Source organism: Calidris pugnax, unplaced genomic scaffold (assembly GCF_001431845.1).
Source record: "Calidris pugnax isolate Ruff unplaced genomic scaffold, ASM143184v1 scaffold69, whole genome shotgun sequence".
NCBI classification, from domain to species: domain Eukaryota; kingdom Metazoa; phylum Chordata; class Aves; order Charadriiformes; family Scolopacidae; genus Calidris; species Calidris pugnax.
The window spans coordinates 4,124,219-4,144,513 of NW_015090859.1; the positions used below are offsets into that span (position 1 = coordinate 4,124,219).

Sequence of the window (20,295 nt, forward strand, 5' to 3'; positions counted from 1 at the left end):
TTAGCAGGAAGCCTCAAATATTTCCACTAATTAAAACCATGCACACACATGTGCGCACACAAGGTCTTTTACTAAATGCTTCCTTACAAGGACTCTACTGCTACAGCTGCTCCAGTTCAACTCCTGACCCCTCCACTCTTATATTTTCTTTTCTTCTTTTTTTTTTTAAAAAAAAAAAAACAAAACTTAAAAGTTCCTCTTATAAAAGAGACAATTCCTTTAATGTGCATATTTAAACCAAGAGGCTTTCTTACAAACCTGTGAAAATAACTCAATTTCCTCTTCCCAAACTAGAAATTTATACGTACAGGACAAATACCTGGGAAACATCTATAGACAAACGGAGAACTGTTAAAGGGAAAATACAGAATAGTATTAAGTGGAATAAATGCAACAGCATCACAGTACACCCTTTGGCAACTGAAAATTGTTACTACTATGTTGCTTGCAGTTCACTGTCTGAAAATGGCTTTTAGCAGCAGATAACTGTGGGTTTCCATCACACAGACCGTAAAATAAAAACAAGTCTTGACTTGTCAAAACAAGTTTCTTCCCCTTTTCCCTCCCTTAAAAGATAGCACAGTGGAACTTTTGCATTAAAAAAAAATAAAAAAAATAATTTCCTTCCTACTTTCTTTCAGTGGATTTCATAATCAATGCAATGAAAAATAGCATGGCAACAGACATTCATTCACAAGTGTATGCGCCCAGCCCATTAACAGAGAAGCAAAAACGTGCATATGTGCTAGAAAGCACATGGAGCATAAAGACTGCATGGATGACAACTGTGTCTTCTCATATCCATTACTTGCAAAATCAGGCTAAGTTTCACCTTTACGCCCTGCCTACAATATAGCAAAGTGATACAGCTCCATAATCAAAAGTCATGTTTAGATATCGTCCACTCTGAACAGCTCCACATTCCCGTAATTTGACTTTGACTTAGCAACTGTGTGTAAGTGCCATATAATACTGGGGGCATTTTGGGTTGAAGTTTTTGTTTGTCTTTGAGTGGGAGGAAGCGGGGTAAAAAGTCACATTACTTTAGAAATCGACATTTTATGATAAAACCATGGTATTTAAAGGCAAGCTACAACAACTTCCAAAACATTTACTTTCTCTTCATTGCCTTCAAGAAGTAAACTATTTTTTTGCATTCCTCAACTTTTTAGAAAAGCAGTATTTGTCCACTTTTTCTCCTTCTCTCCCTCTACCTTAATTCTAAAGCAATGTGAAGTAGCTGAACCCATCTATGCACGCAGCTCACGTTCTCATTTTAGGGGAAAAAGGACTATTAACACCCTTCTGCCATATAAACATCCCCCCCCCAGCCAAACTCCACCACTCTACCTTCTCCACCCGCCTCCCTGCCAAAGGACACCACCACTGGAAGGCCGAGGACATAAGCTTCTGTTTCACTCAGAATTAAAACTATGCTCCATCTATGATTTGGGGTCTATAGAACCAAAAAAGTCTACAGCTTATTTCAATCAGCTCTAAGAAAACCTTCAGAATAGTGTGTCAAAGGATACTTACCAGAGAAAGCAGCAACTTCTGCTTGGTCTGTCTTTAATAAACAAAAAAAAAACCAAACAAAACAGAACAAAACCCCAAACCCCCACATTTAAGTGAAGATATAACACCCTATCTATAAACTGCTGACAACTATTACCCATGTGTACATAAGACCTGTAACTCCATTTAAGAAATTTTAGGAGGCATGACCATCAAGGCACCAGTTCAGGAAAGCAGTTTTATTCAACCAGAGAACTTAAGCACAAGCTTAAAATATCACTTTCCATCAGGAGACAGATTTTAACTGCGTGTTGAGATGCTTTTCTGAATTGGGACAGCATGGCAGAAAACTTTATTTAAAAATTTCAATCTGAAGGGCAACAGATTGTGTAGTAGTTTTTGCACAGTTGATTCTTCCCATAAAAAAATATTCTGAAGAAGGCAAACTATCAACTGCAGCAAATGAGAAATTAAACCTGCAGATGATATTTAAACAGCCCTACACTGAGCTGACAGCATACAACTTTGATATGGCTACCTAGGACAAAGACCCTTAAAAATAAAAATAAAATAAATAAATTAAAAAAGTCAACCCAACATTCAGTTAGAATCAAACTCTCTCAATTTAAATATTGGTGGCTCTGAAATGGTGACACAGTAACTTCAAAAATCCCAGCGGAGCTAAAGAAAACTCACTGATGCTTAGGCTACTTCCACATGGTACAACAGAACTTCAAGACTTTCTGCAAGCAAATGGGCAAAATTATTAAAATAACCATCATCTCTTTTAGACTAACTAATCTTAGGTTTAGTAAATTTAATGCATTGCTCATTTTTATTATCCTTACTGTAACAACTGTATACATTAAACTCTAATCATGTGATCATTGGTAATTATTTGGATTTGTTTCTTTTGGAGGTAAAAATGAAGGGCACAGACATGTAACTACACCACCCTAAAAATCAAACACAAACACATACTTTGACCTTGTGTGACACTTCTTTCCATCACATCATCCACTCTGCCTTGGGAAATCCCACCTCAAATGCACAAGCAGATACCAGCAAATAGTTTGCCTGTACATTAGTGAGGAGAGCTTGGGCTGGAAAGGAGATTTTTGAAGGTTACTTCTACTTTCAATGAAGAAATTGCCAGGCCAAAATCCTGAAACCATGATGTTTAGGCACACGCAACTTTCTGGGCAGTATTAGAATAGTAAAATGAAAACAGGGAAAGTGTCTTCTCCTCGAGTTGCAGTTTGAAATATATCTGTATGCATAACCATAAAAAACAGTAATAACTCAGGATAGTATACCTGCAAGTATACTCTACTATTAGTGTTATTTTATATTATTTAGCACATTAAAGATTTCCCACCTTGCATAATATAAAATTTCAAGGAATAAAACACTAATCTCATGCATGGCACATTTTAAATAAATCTTAAGAGAAACAACAAATCATTGTGCTAACCATGACTGTCCAAAAAGCTCACACATACAGCAGTGAATACTGAAGTGCCTCCCGTTGTTCTAAACTAATACATTCTGTACTACTTTTGTAGCAAGTTCCTTTAATAGCATCCGTTGTACATATCAAACAAATGCAATATATGGACAGAGATACCAAAAAAGTACGAGAAAGACATAAAATGGTTCATTTACAATGTTGCAAATGTAAAAGTTTTCTGGAACATCTTAATAAAGCATCAGACCTTTCCAAGTTTAATTTCACTCTTTAGGCAAGTACAGACGTGACATACATTTAAAAATGGACATTCTTTTACCACTTTTTACAAATCAAGGTACAGTGCAGGTACTCCCCCCACCCCATCCCAAAGAAGAATATCAATTATATTATTGTTACGTTAGATGATGTTTTCGCCATTTCTTCAGGGGAGTGACTCTTTATTACTTCTTTGATGAACTGTTCGAGTGCAGTGAAATACCCCTGGCACTGCCAAGTGTCATTATGAGTCCCATCAGGAAATATCGCCAATCTCTTAGTCCGAGCTGGGGATAATTCATAAAGTTGCTTCATCATAACTGGTGGAATTAACTGGTCAGACAACCCAGAGATGAAGAGAGAAGGCATTCTGCACTGAGAGATTTTTCTGTAGGACAGAAACTTATTTTTGTAGCACCATAAAGGAAGGTATCTCATCGGAAAGAAAGAAAACAAAGTGCTGGCCATGTATGGGATGCTAAGAAAGGTGTTCTCCACCACGATGGCAGAAATCCTATGGGAATTTTCAGAAGCTAAGTGAATAGCTACTGCTCCCCCCAAGGAACGGCCAAAAAGAAAAATTTTTGTTTTATCAAGATCAGACCGAGTCATCACATAGTCTAACACAGCCTCAGAATCTAAGTACAAACCTTCTTCGCTTGCTTCTCCTTCACTTTTTCCATACCCTCTATAATCGACAAGAATCAAGTTTACTTTCAGGTTTACCAGCATTAACAAAGCATTTGGCAACCTGTGGCCAATGTTGCCTGCGTTCCCGTGGAAGTAAATGATGGTTGGAGAATACGCTGCATTGTCCCCTGTGTATCTCAGCAGGATAAGATTGAGAAGAACTCCATCTTTGGTTTTGATGAAGATGTTTTCGTGTGGTATACCAGTAGGCATAGGAACATAAAGGCGTGAGGAAGGGGGCTGTTCAGGAAAATAAAGCAGCACATCCTGGAACTTATATAATATGCCTGCTATCGATACAAATATTAATATAAGTAGTATAATGCCGCCGTACAAGTGAAAAGTTACTATCAAGGGTAAAAGACAAATACGGCAGAGACTCCAAGACCAGGAAGCCAAAGCTAGCAGCCATCTTTTCACAAAGGTCCAAAGCATCCATGACTTTTCCATTGTAGAAGTCAGTGGTCTTTTACTCCAAGCAAATCCTGTAAAAAAAACCCAAACATATCTGTATAAATATAGGGGGGAAGGGAGGAAAGGAAGTGATTTAGGCATTCATACTTGCAGAAGATTAATGGCAGGTCAATAGATTAAAGCATACACATCAAACGTGGTGGCAAACTCCCTTTGAATTTTTTTGAAACTACTCAACTCTAAAACAAGTACAAAAGCAATCACGAGGGAAAGGCTTTAGCACTCTTCAAAATCCCATATACATTATTTCAGGAGGGAAGGTCTATCAGTAGCACTACAAAATTGGTTGCCTGGGGCCATAACAACTTACGTTTTCACTCAGTCTTCCCTACCGACAAACAGAACAACCAGACAGACCCTGTCACCAGTTTGTCCGAGATTCTCACGTAAGTAATTCTAGAATCCAGAGATCACAAACCAAAATAGCCCTTATTTCTAAGTTGCTACTGATTTAGGCCAAAAGAAGCATTCAGTAAGCCTACGCACTTCACTCCACATCCAGTGGAAGCTCACAATGCACACAGGGTCTGTGACTGTTTAGTAGCTGTAATTGGGAATCTTTATCAGCTGTGATTACAGAGCTTCTTCTGGTCAGAAGAAAAAGACTCCTCTATAGTAAGATACTACATTTTAGTTGCATTTATGACAGCTGTTTTGCTATATTTGAATTGGTTCTGATTTATAATAATTGTTTTCCACTGTCAGATCAGTAATCCATATTAAATCTTTAGCTGAATGAAAGACTGTACCATCATACAAGACCACTGAAAAGTCAGCTAACTACCTTATCCAAGAAAAGCACAACTGCTGAGAAGTTCAAATTGAAGACAGGCTCATGACAAAAACATACACACAGCATAAGATGATGAGAGTGATGTTAATGACAGTGAATTAAATCTTCTTTCCAGCCACAAGAGATAGTAATGTCTCACAGCATACACACTACTTTATTCACCGCTGGCTTCAAACGTACTATGGAACTAGGCAAAAACTGCTAAACCTAGGTGAGAACTACAATAACCATTCAATTGCCACTGCCTGGAACTGACAACACAAGCTCACTTGTTTAAGAACACTAAGTTATATAGCAGATAATGATTACAGTTTAGACAAGCTCAAAGTGATAAGCTCCTAAAACAACGTAGCACAGTAAGAAGCTGATTTAACTCCAAAGAAGTCTGACATCCAGAGATGCATCCAAGCATTCAATGAAACCACAAGACCTCCACCAAAACAAGCTGTATGGCCTAATACTACTGGAGCGGGCTGCAACTGCACCACCACCTTGGTAGGATCAAGTGATAAAAGGTGACCTCTGCAGTCACAGCCTTTGCACACCACAAATATAACAACTTCCCAAATATGACCAGGAAAAAACCCTGTTACGTCTAATTATTTTATGCATCAATTAAATACAAATCAGATTTAAAAACAAATCTGTTACATCTTAAGATTCACATATTAACCAAAGGCAATGTGAAATTAAGCTTTTATATAGTGTATCTACACCAAATATGTAAAACTGGTGAAATGTAAAGTAGTCTAGAGCGCAGTTATCCCAGCTTTGTTCTCTTCTATTATTTATGAGCTCACATTCAATATCCACATACAAGTATGCACAAATATTGTCTATATGAAAATTTAATTCTTGTGACCCATTTGTCTAGTAAAAAATTCACAGTAATTAGGAGACCCATAAAGCTGACACTTGAATTTGTAAGCAAACTTTCTAATGAAGTTGACAAACATTTCTTGCATTATATTTCAAGACTATAAGAACACTGATAATGAAACAGTAGAAAGAGTGTGGCCAGTAGGTCAAGGGAGGTCATTCTCCCTCTCTACTCTGCAGTGGTGAGGCCACAACTGGAATACTGCATCCAGTTCTGGGCTCCCCAGTTCAAGAGGGATAGGGAACTACTTGAGAGAGTCCAGTGTAGGGCAACTAAGATGATTAAGGGATTGGAGCACCTCCCTTACGAGGAAAAGCTCAAGGAGCTGGGGCTCTTTAGCCTGGACAAGCAAAGACTGAGGGGAGACCTTATTTATGTTTATAGGTATCTAAAGGGTGAGTTGAAGGATGATGGAGCCGGACTCTTTTCAGTGGTTTCCAGCGATAGGACAAGGGGCAACGGGCTCAAGCTGGAACATAGAAAGTTCCATTAAAATATAAGAAAACACTTCTTTGCAGTGAAAGAGACAGAGCACTGGATCAGGCTGCCCAGGGAGGTTGTGGAGTCCTTTTCTTTGGAGATTTTCAAGACCTGCCTGGATGCAGTCCTGAGTGATGTGCTCTAGGCATTCCTGCTTTAGCAGGGGAGTTGGACCAGATGATCTCTAGAGGTCCCTTCCCACTCTGACAATTCCATGATTCCATGAAACACTCTCCTTATCTGTGCCATTCAAAATTTTGCTGACTTTCTTACAAAATAAAATGCTTTCTCAACAAGACATTCACAAAGGAGTAAGAGATCCATTATTAAAAACAACTACTGAAAACCAAAGAAGTCATAAAAATCTCAAGATAATTAAGTTTTGCAGATGGCTATCCCATATACACTAAAGATTGCTATTTGAAGACTGGTACAGTTGATTTTATAAGCCACGTTAGTTTCATTTGTGCACAGCTTCCCATTTTCATTTTGGTAGGATACTATTATCAAAAAGCTATACTGCTGAGTTACTGCTGCTGTGCGATTACTTCTGACAAATATATAGGTATATTTAAAAACTTTGCTATGGAGTTACAAAACCAATGCATCCTACAAATAGAACTCAACATATGGTAGTTAGCAGAAAGGGTAAAATACACAGCCACAAGTGTGGCTCACCAACATATTTAAGTACAGTTGACTACTCTCCACTAATGAACACGACTACTTTAAGTTTTTTTCCCAGCTACATGAAACTTCACTAGTTCCATCCATTTCCAGGCTTCAATCAGACCACGTCTCTTCACATCTTATTGCAAGACTTGATAGCTAGAGAACTAAGATGCAAGTTTTTCCTGTTTCTTCCCTACCTCCTTCCAATATCAATTCAAAGATCATGAGAAAGGAAAATGATGGTTTCTCAAACAAGCACACAGGCCTAGAAGTGACTCAAAGCCAAGTCAATACAAGCTCGTCCTCAATAAAGCTACAAACCATCCTTTCCATGGAGCCCAGAGGCTTTCCAAACATCATCCTGCTTGACCTGAACAGGAGATGATACAAGCAGAACCAAATTTCCACTTAAAGTATATAAAGGTTAAGCTAACAGTAATTTTCAGTGAGTTATAGGTGTTTCTCAACACTTTTTGAAGTGTATGAGATTTGAGACTGCTCAAAATACTGCAAGACTACAAACAAAATAAAAAAAAAATCTCTTGGTCTTCATTTACCATTACTGCGGTGCTAGATGGAAAGTTATAAGCCTTTCAAAGATTACAGTGTAACACCTTATGATGCAAAAACTATATTGAATTATGAACAGCACATTGTGATTCTCCTGTATCTTTCATTTTTGTGACTAACAGGATGCCAGAACAATCACGGGAAGGGAGGAGGGCACAGGAAGGAAAGGGAAAACAGTGTATTTAGACTTTGATGTCCGAGCTGGTCAACCTGAGAAACAAAATGACCAACCGGACAAGCCTATTTCTCTTTTCAGACAGGACTACTTCTGTTTCTAGACTACAAGAACCACTTACAGACTTGTTCTATAACTGCCCGATGTCCTAGTTAAGGCAAGAAGCGTGCACTCCTTCATTCTTGCTTCATTAAAAAAACCTACTAAACAAAAAAAACACAACTTTTTTTTTTTGAAGGAACACTGTATTTCTACAGAGCATATATTTCAAGGAATCGTCATAACTTGGCATATGACAAGGTTTTTCTATAACAAGAAGTCACATCCCATTTTACAGCATAGACAACAACAGTATGTTATATCCACTGATTATTTAAAATAAGTTAGAAGCTATGAAAAGAAATGTAAGGGGTATTTTTATTTTTTTAAAAAAACTTGTCATGGAAGTCAAGATCTGTGACAAATATACAGTCATAAGGAGCAGAACCATATAGTTTTATCTGGTAGATATTTTCCTATTTAACTTTTAAATTAATGGAAATTCCTACATCGGCTGTTCTTGTTCTTAGCTACTCTTACTACTAGAAAATATTTCCTAATACTCTATAGGAAGGGAGACTGAGTAACTTAAATTCTTTGCTTCTAGTTCAGTGTTTATTCGTAACCTACCTTCAATTTCTCCAGACTACATAAATTCAGTTCCTCTGCAATCGCCTCACAGATGATGTTTTCTTAATCACAAATATGATCAGAGGTCTTTCCTCTAGCATGTATCTGCTTCACATTTCCTCCTGTCCCTCTGACAATGCTGCATTAGAAAGGCTAGCCTTTGTGAATGCTGGTGGTTCCTACAAGTGGTTTTTTGATGATGCTTGCAAACTTAAGAGACAAGTAGAAGACAAGATTGAAATGCAAAGATCTACCATGGAAACCATTAACACAGAAGAACAGCAGCATGGCCCAATTCAGCATTAAGACTTAGTGAAAGTAAGGCTTCACCAGATGGCTTCTGGGCCTTTGGCTTAAAATCCATTAAAGACCAGCTCAGTGTACACAGTCACAGAACTGCATTGCCTTTCAAAACAGAAATGAAATTTGGAAGTGATGAGTTTCAATTCTATGCCACAGGTATATATACAGATACGTACATGTGTATTTACACATCTACACTGCTGGATCTGCAGTCCAGGAACTATTGCAGACCCTTATGTTCTAACATGAGAGTTACAAATCCCATAATTAACTACTGAAAATATAAATCATTCATAAAAATAAAAACTCTGAGGAAAAAAAACAAAGTCTTTATGATCACGACATTTTAATAGTATTCTGCTGTGCCCTAATGTTAGTCTTAAATGCTTAATGTTGTATCAACTGAAAATCAACTGAAAATTCAAGTGCATACTTAAAGTACTTGGGAACAGTTTGTCAATAATTTTCAACAGCAATTGAAATTACTTTTGTATTTGCCACAAGTTCTGCTGCATTTTTTGTCTCTGTCTACATTTCTAATATTAAAAAGTGCTATTTTCATACACTAATCGCATTAGAAAACATTTACCTTTGGATGTGATGATTTCCCAGGCTTCATCTCTGCCTGAAAGACAATTCCATTTATGAACTTTGAGTAAAATTACTTTTGAATTACACATATAATTACTGTTTGTCTTCAGTTATTTGAAAGAAAATTAAGAAGTGCTATCAGCCAATACCCCTAAAAGTTACATCTGCTTTACTGACAAAACGGTGCATATCACATTCATGCTCCTATCAAGCTCAGCTTGTTTGAAATATCTGATAACCCTGAAAACAACATGCTACAATGAAGTTCAATAACCACATCAAAATGTCCTGGACTATACATACAACACACAGTAAAAAACATATGCAGTGCATAATCCTTCAGATTTCACTGTTTCAAAACAAACAAAATGAGGTATTTCTTAAGAACACAGAGAAATATCTGAAGACACCTGTTTCTTTCTACTGCAATACTTCCCCCTACACTCCACCTCCTCTAGACACAGACAAGATTTACATAAGCTTGATATTTACTCATATTCATTCAGAAGACTTCTGCAAATAGAAATATTAATTCCTCAAGTACAAGCAAATAGTTTCAGAGGGGGAACTAATTTGGAAGAAAACCTTTAAGTTTAGTAAGGACAGGAGAAACACACTTTCTTAGCACTAAAATCTTACAGTGACTCTCATTAAAAATAGCAAAGTAGCTACTCCTAACCATGAAAAAAAGCAGAGTAAGAACAACTTAGTGTCAGACATTTAAGGCCTCTATCTTTTAAAATCAGCGAGCCACCTGTCCTAATTTTTTCCAAGAGCAAACTTCCACAGCTCTGCATCAAATGGTATATTTTCATAACTGAAACTGTTTTCCCCTTAGCTTTTATTATACTTCCCCTCCCAAATGACAAATCATAATGAGCCTTACAAGCATGTCTTGAATTATGATGGCACTGTGTAAAAAAAAACCAACAAAACAAACAACAAAACAAAACAAGAACAAGCCAAGGACTGTTATCACATTAGAGCCCTAGCTTTCTACTGAGCACAAGCTCCTAAAACATATTACTGTCCAAGCACATCAAATTATTTCCACTTTTAACCTAAAATAAACACCCTGCTCAGCCTTTTCGATATTCACTTGGCACGCTGAACCACGTTAAAAGTTACCATCATCTGCCCCATCTTCCACAAGCATCCCCACTTGCAGAAATCGCTCCATGGGGCTGCAGAGACACACCAAACACCGGAGCAAGATCTGGCTGCAGAGATGCAAAAGCTCCCCCGGGGCTCGGCAAGAAAGCACCCCGAGGAACTTCTCACAGCGCTGCCAAGGCAGCAGTCCCTCGGCAGCAACATCCCGACAGGCCGCCACAGGAGCCACACAAGGCCCACGGGATCAGGCCCACGCCCGGCACCCGCTCCCGCCCAGGGGAGGGCAGCGTTTACTCACACCGGGACCCCAAACGCCAGATAAACGAGGTTTGTCGGCCGACACCCCCCCCACCAGCTTCCGCCCCCGCAGACACGACCCGGCTCCCGCCCACCCCGGCCTTGAAGGGACGGCACCATCCCGCTACCGGCCCCAACCACCCCCCCATCCCCACGGGGCCAGACGAGGTGAGGCGAGACCCACCCGCCGCATCCTCCCGCCCGGCCGCCGCCGCCGGCAGCGCCTCAGGCCAGCGCAGCCCCCAGCGCGGAACTTCAACCACCGCTCCTTCCCACAGCGGAAATCACTCCCGACGCCGCTTCCGCTTCCGGGTCAGGAGCCGCCCGCGGCAGTGAGTGCGCAGGCGCGGCCGCTGTGATTACTGCCTCCCCGTCCTCCCCACTTTTAGGTTCTACGTAAGTCGTCTCTGGGGGTGTCCGTTCCTCCCCCGTCTCCCGAGAGCGGCAGTTGGCCTCGGAGGACCGCGCAGGGTGGGCCTGGAGGGTCTCCTCAGTTTTTGGAGGAGCCCAGGGGCGGGCGGTGTCAGGGCGAGCTGTGCTCCCGGGTGGGGGGGGTGAGGGTTAAGGGGGGAAAATGGGTCTCCGAGCCGTGAAACTCCCGCCTGCGACAGCGGGAGGGGTGCCCTCCTCCTGTCTTGTCATCCTCTTGTCGAGCTGATGCCACTGTGGCAGCCTGCCTGCTGATTTCCCCCCCTAAGGCCGATGGTGCCAGCTGATGACCCTTAAGTAACAGTAGCACTTACATCCTCATTAGAACAATGAGCAACATCAGTATATCCTACCTTCTTCAAGACAGAATAACGTGCTGACGTTTTCTTTCTCTACAAATATATTCTTTTTTTTTTTTTTTTTCTTAGTGAGAAACAAATTCTGATGGCTTCTGCGCCAGCTTCGCAGCCTTCTCCAAAAAAAACAGTGGCTTCCCATGTGCCTTTTGCGGATTTGTGTTCTACTCTGGAGCGAATACAGAAGTGTAAGACTCGTCCGGAGAAAACCAAGTATTTCAAAGAGTTCCTGGATTCCTGGAGAAAATTCCATGATGCTCTTCATAAAAAAGAGAAAGACGTCACAGATTCTTTTTATCCAGCTATGCGACTCATTCTTCCACAGTTGGAAAGAGAAAGGATGGCATATGGAATTAAAGAAACTATGCTTGCAAAGCTGTATATTGAGCTGCTTAATTTGCCAAAAGATGGAAAAGATGCTGCAAAGCTTTTAAATTACAGAACACCTGCTGGCTCACGTGGAGATGCTGGAGATTTTGCAATGATCGCGTACTTTGTGTTAAAACCTAGGAGCCCAAAACAAGGCAGACTGACAATAGAACAAGTCAATGAACATTTAGATGCGATAGCTAGTAATAATGCTGCGAGAAACAAAGGTATGTTAAAGAAAAGTCTTCTTCAGTTAATTACCCAGAGCACAGCACTGGAACAAAAATGGCTCATCCGGATGATTATAAAAGACCTAAAGCTTGGTGTTAGTCAACAAACTATATTTTCAATTTTTCATCCTGACGCTGCTGAATTACACAATGTCACAATGGATTTAGAAAAAGTTTGCAGACAACTGCACGATCCCTCTGTCTCCCTTAGTGATGTGTCTATCACCTTGTTTTCTGCTTTTAAACCAATGCTTGCTGCTATTGCTGATGTCCAGCAAATCGAGAAACAAATGAATAACCAGGTGTTCTACATAGAAACTAAGCTGGACGGCGAACGCATGCAGATGCACAAAGATGGAGATGTGTATAAATATTTTTCCCGCAATGGCTTTGACTATACTCAGCAGTTTGGTGCTTCCCCCCTTGAGGGTTCATTAACGCCGTTTATTCATAATGTATTTAAGAGCAATATACAAAATTGCATTCTCGATGGGGAAATGATGGCTTACAATCCTGAGACGCAAACCTTTATGCAAAAAGGAAACAGATTTGACATAAAAAGAATGGTGGAGGACTCTGATCTGCAGACCTGCTTCTGCGTGTTCGATGTATTGATGGTTAATGATCAGAAGTTGGGTCATGAAGTACTAAGCAAAAGATATGAAATCTTAAGTAGCGTATTTACCCCAGTAATGGGCAGGATCCATGTTGTACAGAAAAAAAGTGCCAGAACAAGAAAAGAAGTAATTGATGCTTTAAACGAAGCAATAGATAACAGAGAAGAAGGGATTATGGTGAAAGATCCCATGTCCACCTACAAGCCTGACAAACGTGGGGAAGGCTGGTTAAAAATCAAGCCAGAATACGTCAACGGGCTGATGGATGAACTGGACCTTTTAATTGTTGGTGGTTACTGGGGGAAGGGCTCACGTGGTGGAATGATGTCTCATTTTCTGTGCGCTATTGCGGAGACGCCCCCTCCCAATGAAAAACCTACTGTTTTCCACTCTATTTGTCGCATTGGCTCTGGCTATACTATGAAGGAATTGTATGATCTAGGTTTGAAACTGGCTAAACACTGGAAGCCCTACCATAGGAAGGACCCTCCCGGTAACATTTTGTGTGGAACTGAAAAACCGGAAATGTACATTGAACCTTGCAACTCTGTCATAGTCCAGGTCAAGGCAGCTGAGATTGTTAACAGTGATATGTACAAAACCGACTGTACTTTGAGATTCCCCCGAATTGAGAAGATAAGAGAGGACAAAGAGTGGTATGAGTGCATGACTTCAGACATGTTAGAAGATCTCAGAAGCAAAGCAGAAGGGAAGCTGGCATCTAAGCACCTTCATGTAGATGAGCATGATGAGCCACAAGAGAAAAAAAGGAAAACTGTATTGAAGGTGAAGAGGGTAATTGGAATAGCTGAGCAATTTAAAGCTCCTGATCTTTCTAGTGTAAGCAAGGTTTCAAACATATTTGAAGATGTTGAGTTTTGTGTTATGACAGGAACAGGAAAATTCTCAAAGTCTGACCTGGAAAGCAGAATAGCTGAATGTGGTGGCAGTGTGGTACAGAACCCGGGTCCAGAGACTTACTGTGTCATTGTAGGAGCTGAGAATGTCAGAGTGAAAAACATCATCGCTTCCAACAGATATGATGTGGTGAGGGCAGAGTGGCTCCTTCAGTGTTTTCAAACCAAAATGCTGGTGCCTTGGCAACCAGCCTGTATGATTCACATGTCTCCTGAAACAAAAGAACATTTTGCTCGTCACTATGATTGTTATGGAGACAGCTACACAGCAGACACGGATGTTGCACAACTCAAGGAAGTGTTCTCAAGAATGAAGGAAAAGAAGGCGATACCTTTGGACACGATTGCAGAGTTAGAAGAACGTTATTTATGGAACAGCTGTCCGCTCAGTATATTCAGAGGAAACACTATTTATGTGGACTGTTACGCTGTTCTTAATGAGCCTAGAACCAAAATCCCTGGAACAACACTTTCCATTAGAGCTTTGGAGCTCCGTTTTTATGGTGCAAAAGTAGTCTCTCACCTTGAAGAGGGTGTCTCCCATGTTGTTATAGGAGACGATCATTCCCGGGTAAAAGAGATTAAAACACTCAGGAGAACATTTGGGAAAAAATTTATAATAGTATCTGAGCTGTGGGTAACACAGTCAGTGGAGGAAGGAGTCCCAAAGAATGAAAATCAGTACTTAATTTAAAGTAGTTTTTAAGCTTGGCGCAAAAGCATTCTTGTTGGCATGGTTGGACTTGGATATATGATTATTTTATGTGTTTAAAGCTGGCTCTGGCTAAAGAATAACACTATTGTTGAAATTAGAAGGCGGCTTTTAATTATACTGTTGCAGAAGCAAGAGAATGCTAAGCCATGTTGAAGGAGGAAAAGAAACACCATAAGTTAAATAATGTAAGCTTTTTACTTCAGAAATGGGTCTCAGGAGAGATCTGATATTTTACATAAGAGAATTCCTAGCTATGAATAGTGCTTGCCTCCATTTTTCAAAATGGAGAAAACAATTTAATATTTTATGGGGATTCTACTATTTATCATATTGTTTATTTATCAATTCACAATCACATAGATGTTTTGTGTATATTCCATATGCTACAGGATTCTTTAATTTATAAACCTTGTCTCTATTATTTTAATTTGTTTACATTGTTTTTATCAGAGCCCCACGTAGCCTCAGTAGCACTTTGGTTTTAGGATATTGCATTGATCACATGTTTTTTTGTATTAATAACTATTGCAAAATAGAACCTAAGCTTCTGATTGAGGTGCTAATAAATTAATAATGACTTATATATCTGTAAAATGCAAATCAATTACTTAAAAAGTGTAATGATCTGTGCTCATTACAGATAAGGTTAAAGTGTGAAGTGTGACAGAGCTAGGATTTTACACTTAACTATTAGTTTTATCTTTTAAAAATATTTCATAAGCCCTTTCAGTAAGGGAAGATCAATTTCTAAATAGCTAGTTCAAAGTATATTTTTTCAATTACTAAATAAATATATTTTTAAAGTCTGCCTGGTATGTTTTTTTTAGTGAGAGCGATAACTTTTCTGGAAAAACAAGAAATGTATTTTCTGATTTCAATGGGTGAAGATTTTTTTTTTTAGCTTATTTACATTTTGTGTAAAGCTGATTTTTATTTTTTATAAGTAGGCACTTGGCTTGAGAGCAGGCCTTCCAAAAACTTAATAATACAATTTGCATTGTATTATTAAGTTTTAAGTTCATGTTCAGATGACGTTCCTGAAGAATTGGAGAAGAGAAAAAGGGGCTGTAGACCTTGCAGTTTGGGGGAAGCAGAGAAAAGGTTGGTATCATTCCTATTCACTGGCTTTTAACTGGCACTTTTTAAAAGTGCTGCTGGTGATGGAGAAAGAAGAGTGCAACTTTCAGGACCTGCTGTAGCAGAACATCTGGTAGATACCCATCCTGTCTGCAATGGTGTGTTGATGAATGATGCTCTGATTTCTTGGGTAGTTACACAGGCAATTCTGCACAGGCAATAAACTTCACAATCCCTGGGGGAATCTTCCACTGTTCACATTGTTTATTAAACAATTTAATAAAATAGGTTCACATCTAACTTTTTTCTACTCTGAAAGGCATATACTCAAACTGATGGGGTGCAATTTTGGAATAATAAGCCTGTGGGCAACTTGCACAAAGTATGACAAATCTTGCCAGGGAGTGATATTTTTTATTTCTTCATATGATTTCTCTGACTTCATATGATTTCTCTGACTTTCACTGGCTTGTGAGTGAAAATAGCGTGTGTTGACTGTACAAAGCTGGTGAAATCTCAGATGTTCTCCTACATTAGAATATACACCTCAGTTTCACATCTGATGGTGTAAAATGAAAGGCTATGACTTGCTAATGTTGTAGACATTTATGCCAGGTCTAAAGTAAGCGCCAAGTGCTGTTATTGATCTTTTATACCTTTCATATGCAGTCGGATGAAATATATGTCTCTCACAAGGCAATAAAGGATGGCTCCCACCACACGTGTTGCCTCTGCTGCTGTTACGTGAGAATGTAAGAAGCCAAAATCGTAGGTAGCTGACATTCAGAAAGCATTGGAATATGGTATTGGGTTATTTATTCCTAGGATAACTTACTGAATTCTTGTAATTCCACTTGGAGTGCACCTGCCTTGTTAAGCAACCACTAGTATATGAAAAAACTGAAACCTAAAACACGAAGAAAAATTATTCACTGGGGTGGGGAGGGGTGGGGTTGTTTTCTACAAAGTGAGTAGTTTGGAGTGAGTAATGGGAGACCAAGAAAGCCTTGACTAGTTGTTCAGTGTTTGCACATCAGCACAACTTTAATCAGCCCTCTTGCTTTATTTCAAGTTTCCTCTGCTTGTACACTGAAATTAACTAATTGACATTCTTGCTATTTGAAGAGGCTTAAAAAAATCTTGTTCTTGCATCTGCAGAGAGAATTTAAAATACAGAGTCTTGCAAAATGTCATAGTATTAACTGTTTAATCATCCTTTGAAGACCTGAAAGCTAATAACACTGAAGGTAACTGTGCATATACAATACATTGCAACCTGCTGACTGTGTCTTGAAGATGTATTTTCCTAGCAATTTCACATTTTAAGTATTGTAAGTAGTAGCACGGGGAAAGCTCAGTTGCATGGATGAAAAAAGCTTCCCTATCTCTTTATTACAACTTAGCTGTAGTATTATGGTAGCTTTGGGTCTTTATGAAACTCTCCTTTATTGTGAGCGTAGTAAATATTAGAACCCAATTCCTCAATTTCCCTCTTGCTTTTAGGAAGATAAATTGCTGGAGAAAGAAAAGGCAAGAAGCTGCAGTGAGTCAACACGAGACACTACCTATTTTCATACACACTGATCTTTATGCATACTGTATAAAATGATCACTAACTAGTTAAATGAATACTTCAATTAGACAAGAGGCTATAAATAGTGTTTTGCATAAAATATGATGAAAAATGATTATTATTTAAACAGTTAATGAAAACCATCCCCTCTCAGTTAATCAATTTATATGTTTTTTTGGTTTTGAAGAACTAGGATGATTCGCATAGTTAACCCATCTAGCTAAATTACATCGTCAATTTATTTTGATATTTGGCATACCCCAACAATGATAACTTCAAAGGAAAACTATTCCAGCCACACACATGAGCAGGACATCTAATGTACGAGAACTTCATAGATAGGAAGAAACTCTCAGAACCTTCATTGCACCCTCCTCCTCCTGGGGTATGGCTGCCTGTGCTCCAGGCCAGCTCTTCAGTGGTATAGCTGTGTCACCTTGCTAGGGCAGTTGTGAAAATTCCTGTGTGTAAAAGGAGTTGTGATGAGCCTTGCTAGGGACCTCCTTCGATCAGCTTGGGAGCTGTGTTTAAGTTCAGGCCCCTGGTCTTAGTCCTCTCTTAGTCCTCTTGCAGCTGTGCTTAGTCATGTACCAAGCTGATCCCAGTCCTCACCCATTGACCACTTCCTGGCTTGACGTTGGACCTGCTTCATCACTCCGGGCTGACCTAGCATGGTGGGACTGTGCCATTTGTTGGTGAGGACACTGCCTTGTGCCCACCTTGCTGTCCCTTCGGCTGCCAGTACGCTTCCCCTCACGGAGCAGCCCTCTTGCATCTCTTAATGCTACAGGGAATTGAATGACTGAAGGAAACCCAGCTTCCTTGCTTCTCTCCTTTATGGAAATCCTCACCCCTCAGAGAATGTCCTTTCCTTGTCCCCCTGATGTTCATCTGCTATTTAATTTGGATGTGAACTTCTTTCCAGGACTGAATTCCAAAATTGTGGAAATCTTACAAATTTTTACCATAGTTTGGTGAATGTGTGTTTGGTGAAACACTTAATAACTGTTGCTCAATTTCCAGTTACTGTTCCCTGAAATAGTACATCTGTATGTTTTGGAAGAGTCTGCATCAATTTGTTTGAAAAGCTGAAGGTCCATCTATTCAGTCAAATTCTCTGTCAGCTATGCTAAATGACAGGTAAGGTGTAGTATTCTGTTTATAGCACCTCAATTTAATGATCTGGTGAGACATATTAAAAGGTTCTTTCATTTGCTAGTGGGGTCGACACACTGTTTTTTATAATATTCCATTTCAATCTTTCTGTTAAAAAACCCCATCATTTAATCTTTCCCATGCAAATGTAATTTCAGTTTGAATTCTTTCAAAAAAGGCACTTGAAGTTATAACTTAAAAATTTATTGAAAGAGAGAAAAAAATGTTCATTTGAAGGTGACTAGGGAAATGCCTTTTAACATAGTCAGTTCAGCTGAGCATAAAGCATCTCCAGCTGGTAACAGCTGTTGTACCACAAAACAGTAGATAGGCCTATAAAATTTTACTGTACTACTTTTTGCTATGAGGGGGTAGGTAGGAGAGAACAGTCTATAAAAGTTTGAATAATTATACAAACCTAACAGTGAAGGTGGAGCTTATAATTAAAACGTTTCTTTGTGTTATTTTCTAGAAGTAAGGAAATAAAAAAGCATTCGTGTAGAAATTATTTTCTCTTAGATAAAATATTTTTAGCATTTTATTGGGATGTTTTCAACAGATGTAGCTTTTCCTTTCTTTGTAATTTCGGGGATGATTATTTTGAAAGAACATATAAGGGATAATTTCACGTTCAAACTGCAAGCATTAACATTCTTCTTTTTTTCTTACGAAGATGTCGAAAGATGTAGAATGCCTAAGCATGTGATTGCATTTGAAAACTGACATAAGAAGAATGTTTCAACACATATATTCATCATTATAGTAGTGACAAAATATACTTAAATTCATTCTGCTGTTAATGCTGTGGGTAGAGGAACTATGTAAAATATATAAAACTAGAGTTCAGTTTTCTCCTGTGCCATGTATCATACACGAAGTAAAATACAGCTTTCAGGACTGAAGTTGCCAGAAATAAGATATAATTGAAAAAAGGATCGTTACATTTGAAATGAGTGTGTATAGTGTGAAGAGTTGTGTATTCCACAGTCTTGTCCTCAGTTTTTCCTAGAATAGAACAAATTTACATAGTCTGGTGGAGTAGACTTGTACTAGTCAGTTAGAAAAGGTTAAATATGATATTACTATAACTTTTTATAAAGTTCAAATTAGCCTTTTGAGATACATTCAAGTATAAAGTGTTTTGGGGTTTTTTTTGATAGAAGCACTTGTGGTTTTGATTCATTTTTTAAAATTTGTCTAGCATGATGTGGTTTTTTTGTAGTATAAGACTAGCTCGGTGGACAAGGGGAGAGCACTAGATGTTGTTTTTCTCAGCTTTAGGAAGGCTTTTGACACTGTCTTCTGTAATATTCTTATAGACAACTGATGAAATATGGGCTAGATAAATGGACAGGGAGGTGGACTGAAAACTGGTTGAACTGCCAAGCTCAAAGAGTTGTTATCAGCAGCACAGGTACAAGACAAGAGGCAATGGATGCAAAATGAAATAGGGGATTTATTTTTTTTTTAAACTAGGAAAACACTTCCTTACTGTAAGGATGGTCAAAGACAAGCACAAGTTGCCCAGAGAGGTTGTGGAGTCCCCATCCTTGGTGACATTCAAAAACCCAATTGGATACAGTCCTGAGCAACCTGCTCTATCTGTCCCTTCAAGAGCAGGGGAGTTGGACTAGATGATCTCTAGAGGTGCCATCCAGCCTCGATTCTTCTGTAATTCTGTGAGTCAGGTGTGAACTGAAGTTCCCAGTCTAATTTCTGGTGTCTTGTGGATGGGCAAACTGTCAAATGGTGTCATATTATACATTGCAAATGTAATGGATTTTTTTTTTCATTTGCAGTACAACAGATATTAGTACAGCTAGCAATCTTGTCAGTGGGATTTTGACTGCTACACACTAAGCTGAAGAAAATCCACAGAATTTATGTAATCCTGTGCTGTGAGATCAAT

General features: G+C 39.0%; 2 protein-coding genes across 9 annotated transcripts; one reads left to right on the top strand and one right to left on the bottom strand.

Annotated features, from left to right (window-relative positions):
* Positions 1 to 1,737: 1,737 nt before the first annotated feature.
* Positions 1,738 to 11,243, bottom strand: ABHD13 (abhydrolase domain containing 13). Of its 7 annotated transcripts, none has more exons than XM_014944208.1 (5): positions 11,133 to 11,219; positions 9,537 to 9,572; positions 8,645 to 8,854; positions 8,097 to 8,175; positions 1,738 to 4,416 (listed from the first exon to the last, which is right to left on the bottom strand). In XM_014944208.1, the coding sequence occupies exon 5, from the start codon at positions 4,379 to 4,381 to the stop codon at positions 3,368 to 3,370; it is 1,014 nt and encodes a 337-aa protein (XP_014799694.1). In that variant the 5' UTR covers positions 4,382 to 4,416; positions 8,097 to 8,175; positions 8,645 to 8,854; positions 9,537 to 9,572; positions 11,133 to 11,219; the 3' UTR covers positions 1,738 to 3,367. The 7 variants fall into 7 exon arrangements, with proteins under 7 accessions (XP_014799694.1, XP_014799692.1, XP_014799690.1 ...); XM_014944206.1 differs by having other exon boundaries at positions 8,097 to 8,178; XM_014944204.1 differs by lacking the exon at positions 8,097 to 8,175.
* Positions 11,244 to 11,280: 37 nt separating this feature from the next.
* LIG4 (ligase IV, DNA, ATP-dependent) lies at positions 11,281 to 15,453 on the top strand. 2 transcript variants are annotated; one of them, XM_014944238.1, is made up of 2 exons: positions 11,281 to 11,344; positions 11,806 to 15,453. In XM_014944238.1, the coding sequence occupies exon 2, from the start codon at positions 11,822 to 11,824 to the stop codon at positions 14,558 to 14,560; it is 2,739 nt and encodes a 912-aa protein (XP_014799724.1). In that variant the 5' UTR covers positions 11,281 to 11,344; positions 11,806 to 11,821; the 3' UTR covers positions 14,561 to 15,453. The 2 variants fall into 2 exon arrangements, with proteins under 2 accessions (XP_014799724.1, XP_014799726.1); XM_014944240.1 differs by having other exon boundaries at positions 11,311 to 11,419.
* Positions 15,454 to 20,295: the final 4,842 nt, after the last annotated feature.